The sequence below is a fragment of the Mya arenaria genome, chromosome 7 (genome assembly GCF_026914265.1).
Source record: "Mya arenaria isolate MELC-2E11 chromosome 7, ASM2691426v1".
Classification (NCBI taxonomy): Eukaryota; Metazoa; Mollusca; class Bivalvia; order Myida; family Myidae; genus Mya; species Mya arenaria.
The window spans coordinates 2,448,392-2,455,854 of record NC_069128.1 but is presented as its reverse complement, the minus strand read 5'-3'; the positions used below and the strand labels follow the sequence as shown (position 1 = coordinate 2,455,854).

The following is a 7,463-nucleotide window of genomic DNA, read 5'->3' as shown; positions in this document are numbered from 1 at the left end:
GTGCGTGCGTGTGTGTGTATAAGAGTAAGCAAAGACTCGAGCTGCAACCATTTTAAATAATAGTAACAAAAGGCAATTTGTTACTCAAACATAATGATGATAATTTTTAACTTCGCCCAAATTGACCCAAAAAACGGACATCATACGAGGTGTCGCATCTATTTCTTTCCGATGGCGTGTGCATTTAACATTGCTTCTATATGGCCATATGACAATTATCATGTTTGAACACTTTTATTGTTTCTCGTTGAATTTTAATGTAGTTTGCTTGTTGTAAAATCAAAATATCACACTTGTGTGTGTAAATATTGGTGTAAGCAAGACAAGAGGTGTAACAACGGATAATGATTATAACAAAAGGCAATTAAAGCCCAAAAACATTACTTGCCCGACATTAGCTCTACCATAACAAGAACGGCATATGCATTTGTTATACCAAGTAGCCTATCCAAATACCTTAATTATGTAGCAAAGTCAACACGACGCGGCTTCCAGAAAGATTCAGTTATATAAAGTATTGATGGAGACTGTACTGAAGCAATTAAGTATACAATACAGGGATAAAATAAACCAAACAGTTTTTTATTTAACATTTGGTTCAACGGTGGAACGGTACTGGTGGTCTAATAAGAGCTGTGCCCCTCTTAATATAGATGTGCAAAAAAAATCCACAAAAAAACGAACTTACGTTTGACCCCCTATGATCAGCTGACTATTATAGATTATTGAAGCACACGCTCCGAGAAAAGCAGTCTATCTTACAAGTACATGAAATACGTATATGCACTCTGTATATTATTGTGTGTACATGTAAAGGCAAATATCTTCGATGTAGAGGAAACAATACTGAAACGTGAATGTTGACAAAAGACATTGTTCAGGTTTTAAAACATGTTGTATTTGATGAACAATGAGTGATTTACAGAGATTGTAATACTATTTTGCTTTACTTTAGAATAAATTATACTCTTACAATGCATTACTCTTGAAGATTTTTATTAAGGGAATAATAAACTCTTTACAACTTAGATGCGCATAAAAAGATAAAAAACATAGATAGGTTTTGGTGTTGAGAAATCGTTTCATCGTAATATCACATTATTAAAAGAAAATTATAACCTCGTTTCCCCGGCTGTCGGTGATGATCTTGTGTTCTTTCCCTTCAACCGTTAATGTGTCCTCGCGTTTTCTAGGATACATATCGGAAGACAGGCGCAGACCGCCTTTTGTTAGAGATCGACCAAACTCATCCATGCTTCGTACTGTAGAAGGTGTACATTTACAACGTCAATTTTCGCTATGCAAGTTATATCCGCCGACAACTTAGATAAACTAGTTTAATATTAGTTGATCTCAAACTATGATATTACATGTGTCTAGGGTAAAATGAGATGTTTGTTATTTTGTTACTCTGTTTGTTCTCCATTTTCCAACACGATTTACGTATACGTATGTGATAGTTTCAAAAAACATAATACGTGTTTGATACATAATTTATCACTGAATTAAAATGCTGTGTCCCTTACCTGTCATTTTCGTCATTTTTGTCAAGCATTTTTCTGGTTCTTTTTTCTTACGATAAGATAAACAATGACCACTGACAAAACTACGATGATTGCTCCCCCTGTTCCACCAGATATTGCAGCGATGTAGGTTGACGACAGGGAAAGTTTCTCAACAGTCGTTTCGCAATGTTCCCCAGAGTAAACAAAACGGTCATCGTTACTAGGGCATCTAAACACAATATTTGAATATAAATCGCAACTATTAATATATTATACATATTATATATTATACCGTTATATGTTTCTTGTACTAAGAACATTAATGCACAATCATAACTATGATTCTGTTTCTTTAATTACGAATCCACTGGTCGTACCAGGGCTAGCGAAACAATCAGTTAAGCAATACTATATATAAATTATATTCTGTCTATTTTCCATCCATGTGTTGTTAAACTTTTACTCTAATCCTATGCACTGTAGGACAATATACGCAATTATTTCACGAGCATACTAAGACATTATAGAACACGTAAATTATATCATATTTCACGCGTGCGTTTTAGAAATGGATACATTCTTATAAATATACGAGATATATAACTTTCCATCAATAGGCACTTACTATATAGGCTCATGTCTCTCTCCTTAGCAATTAAACGAGTTAAATTGGCATGTTCAGAATATTTACCTGCACTGCGTAGAATTTGTTCGTCTGTCGAAGTAGCATACACCATCGTTAATACATCCGCCGTTATTAGTTGTTTTACAAGGGTCAATACACTGAACATTGCCTTTGTCTAACTTAAGAACACATATTTCGCCAATTATACAGTTCGAACACGCAGTCGAAGTCCTCTTTTGCTCCGCTAAAATTATTTTGTAATAACACAATGTAATACAAGGATATGGCAAGGGATATATTAAAATCAATATTTTATGCATCTTTTAAGCTAATAAGCCAGCTCAAACGTGTTTGACGAATTAAATTTGTTTTTGCATTCTTCATTTGTCAGATTTTGTACCAATAGTTTTTTTAAATACTGCTCTACTTTACATTGAAATATGCAACTCATTGGACAACAACAGTCTATTTATTCTTACACCCCCATAGTCATCTGCGAACTTGACGATGTGATATGAAATGAATATTTTAAAGAATTATTCAATAATTGTACGGCGGCAACTGAGAAATTACATTACCAGTTCTGCAAAGCGTGTTCGATAGACGTTCTATTACAGCCAGGGCACAATCCTTGCAAAAAGTAAAATTCGTATGATGATCTGCATCTGCCATGCCAATTGTAGTTTTCTTTATATCCGTGAGATTACGTCTCCTTGGCAAATGACTTCATAGTCACAGACAATACTTCCCTTTCTACAAAGAAAAACACACACAGCATGGTATGTATCAGTGTTTGACATGATATGTAAATGTATTTTTAAAAATAGTAAAATGTCAATGAACATCTGTATGGTGACCTATGTTCAGATTGATTGACATGTATTGTAAAAAGCTGTTTGGGTTGTTCAAGAATAGTACATGAATAGACAATTTAGAAAGAATAAACAATATGTCTCTAGAATTTTAAAGAACATTCCGAATACTCTTGAATATTATGTTCATTTGGTAAATCTTGGTAAACTGATTTGGTGTTTAAGTACTACGTTTTCCTTTAAAAGTTAATCAGTGTTCATAAAAGTTTGTCAGTGCTAGAAAAAGGTCTTAATGACTATATTTATTACTAGTAAATGATTCTGTGAGAATTACATTACAATCTTTTGTGGGAATAAAGGCGTTGATGGATTTAATTAGTGCTCATTTACTGTGTTGGATCAAATATGCAGACATTATAAAAACCAGATTAGTGAATTTGTGTATTGAACTTTTGACATTATATATTACTTCTAATTCTGTATTTAATAAATTATATAACTGATTGCCATATCACAAAGTTTGTAAAATGGTAAGTTGATAAACTTTGTTGTCATAATTTTTGTTGCAGATACTCTTTCTCTGCTGGTGGTCCTTACAGTGTTAACATATGACCCCTGTCTGTATTGCATTCTAATTTTAAAAAGAGGTTAAATGATAGACTTTTGGGCTTTTCCCTGCAGTAGTATTTGTTTTATCCATTTCGAAATACGTGATGTGAAATTACGTTTTTGAATGATTTATTTAAAAAAAATTTAATCCTCAAAATAAAAATAAAAATGCATTGAACGCAATTACAAAATGCAACAAAACCGAAAAAATAATCTAATTTTGAGCGCACTACGTCGTAACTTTGCTATTGCCATAAATTCAATGTTGCTTTTTTACTATATATTTTCATTTTTCAAAAGGCATTTATGTTTTAAATATGTTTTAATATTATTTTTATACTTACACTGTTACTTTCATTAAGTAATTCACTTCATTTATAATATTTCATTCAAAAATGATGATATGATTTATGATAAAGTTTAATAACAATATGTAAATGCTTTTTTGACTCGGAATCATTTGCCAGGTAGCTATTTAGTAAAAAATACGTATAAAATTATATCAACCGAAAGAAGTGTGACTGAAACTGCTGTTTGATCCGTGGATCCGTATTCAACTCGAGGCTGATGATATTTTATTTAAACTTTTCCGGTAAAATTCGTTCAAAATTCACTTTATTTAATGTCAATTTGCATGACATTTTTTCGTTCCAATTTCGTGCTCATAACGTATGACAAATTAGGGAAGACATAGATAAATGTAGATAAGTACTGTTCAAATTAATGTACTGCATTTATTTAGATTCAAACGATTGGTTTAATTCATTTACATTGCAGGTTACATGAATAAGACATTTTATAAACGCTGTGTGTATATGTTTCTGTTTAAAACCGTCGACTTGCTTCTTACAATCAAAGACTGAAAGTGAATTTGTCGCACGTTTTGTCACATACTATGGTGAAAAACGTTATCCTCGTTGGCACGATACTACAATTTACAAGCATGCTTTAATACTGTGTCATAAATCGACCGCTTTATAATTTTGAATATGTATCTCGTTAATGTTATGTTTATATTTGTAAGCATATTGGACTTACTTCACGTCTATTATGTTTATTCGTTGAAACTTGTCCGTATTTTTGTATAACTGAGTGAGCTGAAAATAATCAATAATAAAAGAAACTTATATCCGTACTACTAACAAATCATATTGTTTACTTTAATATGTTTACCATTTGAAGGTTATACATTTCAAACGTATGACTTAGCTGTTGTATAGAGTAGGTGTTCTCTATTATACACAATTCTCAAAATCAAACTATATTTATGTTCTCCTATTAATGAGGTTTAGTTAATGATAGAGCGTACTAAAACTTGTTAGCTTCTAGTAATAAGCACACGATAAAACATTGCTAGAAGGGCATTGTACGAACCAGGTCTTTAAATTCAAGTTCGTATGTCAACTTCATCGATTCATTAAACGTCGCTTTTGTTAATGATAATTGCAGCTGTATGGAGACGGTTACACTACCTTAAAGGAAAATTATTATGCATCTATACCAGGAGTATTTTTTGTCAAAATTATAAAACAAAATCGAAAACTATACGTTATTATTTTACTGCAGTTGTTTGCCACTTCAATTTATTTCAAAAACGGTAAAACGTATTGATAACAAGTGTCAATTACTTAAAGTGCAAAACACAACGATTCAGATGGGCACTATAACATATTTGAGCCGCATCGCTTCGATGCTTTGGTCTTTGGACGTTCATTTGCATTAGCTGTTTCATGTGCGTTCTTTAATCAAATGAAATTTCAGGAAGCAATACTAAAAATGCAAAGAGATACATCTACAATTGCTTAAAAAACATGTTTACAAGTCAGAACATGCAATGCGCATTTTGTTTACTAAATTTGTCAACAAAAGTACATTATTAAATGACACCCACAATTAACATATTAATATTCCGACTAGCTGATTATACAAGTTGTTTTCCGAACCGGGAATCTTGATGGAACAATTAAGAAACAATTGAGGATTCATTTAAGTTTTGAAACATTAAACGTTTAAGACGGACACAAAGAAAGTAGTCGAAATGAATCGGAAAGAAACCCGTGGTTTCTAAGGAAATATCATGATTTGTCAAGCAAATGACTATAGCGCCAAAAACAGTTCTTTTTGTGGAAAGTACGTTTAAAAGAAATTGTAAATTATTGCAAACAGTCATGTCTTGGGTATTTTATAATCAGATGTTTGAATTTGTAATATTTATGACAGAACGTTTAAAATCGCTCATATACTCACCCATATAAATGTTTTTACATATAATATACAAAAATATTTATGCGTAAAATATTCTTTACCGATATTGAAACTTGAAGATGCATGTTTATTGCAATCACAATGCCCATTTCTCCAGAAACCAGATCGTTCTCTCTCGTTTGCATCCCGCTTCTTTTCTTCTAATAGTTGTTACATTAATGGTAGCAGAAGTCGGTCCTGTTGTAGTTGTATCTGGTACAATGGTAGTAGAAGTCGGTGCAGTGGTAGTTGTATCTGTTGGAGTGGTAGTAGAAGTCGGTGCTGTAGAAGTTGTATCTGGTTGAGTGGTAGTATACGTCGGTGCTGTTGTAGTTGTATCTGGTGGAGTGGTAGTAGAAGTCGGTGCTGTAGAAGTTGTATCTGGTTGAGTGGTAGTAGAAGTCGGTGCTGTTGTAGTTGTATCTGGTAGAGTGGTAGTAGAAGTCGGTGATGTGGTAGTTGTATCTGGTAGAGTGGTAGTATACGTCGGTGCTGTTGTAGTTGTATCTGGTTGAGTGGTAGTAGAAGTCGGTGATGTGGTAGTTGTATCTGGTAGAGTGGTAGTATACGTCGGTGCTGTTGTAGTTGTATCTGGTTGAGTGGTAGTAGAAGTCGGTGCTGTTGTAGTTGTATCTGTTTCAGTGGTAGTAGAAGTCGTTGCTGTTGTAGTTGTATCTGATGGAGTGGTAATAGAAGTCGGTGCTGTGGTAGTTGTTTCTGGAAGAGTGGTACAAGAAGTCGGTGATGTGGTAGTTGTATCTGGTTGAGTGGTAGTAGAAGTCGGTGATGTGGTAGTTGTATCTGGTTGAGTGGTAGTAGAAGTCGGTGATGTGGTAGTTGTATCTGGTAGAGTGGTAGTATAAGTCGGTGCTGTTGTAGTTGTATCTGGTTGAGTGGTAGTAGAAGTCGGTGATGTGGCGGTTGTATCTGGTAGAGTGGTAGAAGTCGGTGATGTGATAGTTGTGTCTGGTAGAGTGGTAGAAGAAGTCGCTGATGTAGTAGTTGTATCTGGAAAAGTGGTAGTAGAAGTCAGTGATGTGGTAGTTGTATCTGGTAGAGTGGTAGTTGTTTCATTATTGCTTGTAGAAGTAGTAAGCTTTTGAGTCGTAGAAGGGAACGTAGAGGATGAGCTTGATTTTGTTGAAGGGCTTTGTGTATTGCATGTACAAACATCTCCATGTTGCAATGAAGTTACTCTGTATATTCCATAAAAAGCAGAAGCTGAAACGTTATGATACTATTATTAATATGTTTAAAATTTTAAACAATAAGACGTATCTAATTAGACCTAGGCTACTTTGGAGCCAAAGCGTGTCACAACACAGAGTTAGTACATGATGTTTTGTAATACATGGAAACATGACCCAGGGTTATGTAAATGAAATATAGCATATCTTTATGCCTAAACAAGTCAACAACTAGTAATGGTCATAAATAGATGTCAAACAGTACACAGTACATAAAGCCTAGAACCTGTAACTGTTCAAATGGATTATTCTGGCGGTTTACTTATCCTATTGAATTGTATGGGGCTTATGCCAGAGGGAACCAAATAATATTAAAATATGGAAGGTTTTGGTATCTTTTGACCTAACCCAGCGACTTATAATCTCTCTGGTTTCATTTACTTATATAATAAGTAAACAGTTGTTTAAGCAGAGTCTCATG

At 33.6% G+C, this 7,463-nt stretch overlaps 1 protein-coding gene across 1 annotated transcript; it reads right to left on the bottom strand.

Moving 5' to 3' along the window:
- Positions 1–5,971: 5,971 nt before the first annotated feature.
- LOC128240417 (probable serine/threonine-protein kinase clkA) lies at positions 5,972–6,974 on the bottom strand. Its single transcript, XM_052957055.1, has 3 exons — positions 6,967–6,974; positions 6,528–6,845; positions 5,972–6,428 (listed from the first exon to the last, which is right to left on the bottom strand). Exons 1-3 carry the CDS (start codon positions 6,972–6,974, stop codon positions 5,972–5,974), a joined length of 783 nt encoding a protein of 260 aa, XP_052813015.1.
- Between the last annotated feature and the right edge of the window lie 489 nt (positions 6,975–7,463).

Bases quoted from the DNA above. Each gene is read 5' to 3' on its own strand.
- LOC128240417 (XM_052957055.1), bottom strand. The intron at 6,429-6,527 runs GTACCACTCTTC...CCACTGAAACAG, and splicing joins TACCACATCACCGACTTCTT to ATACAACTACAACAGCACCG.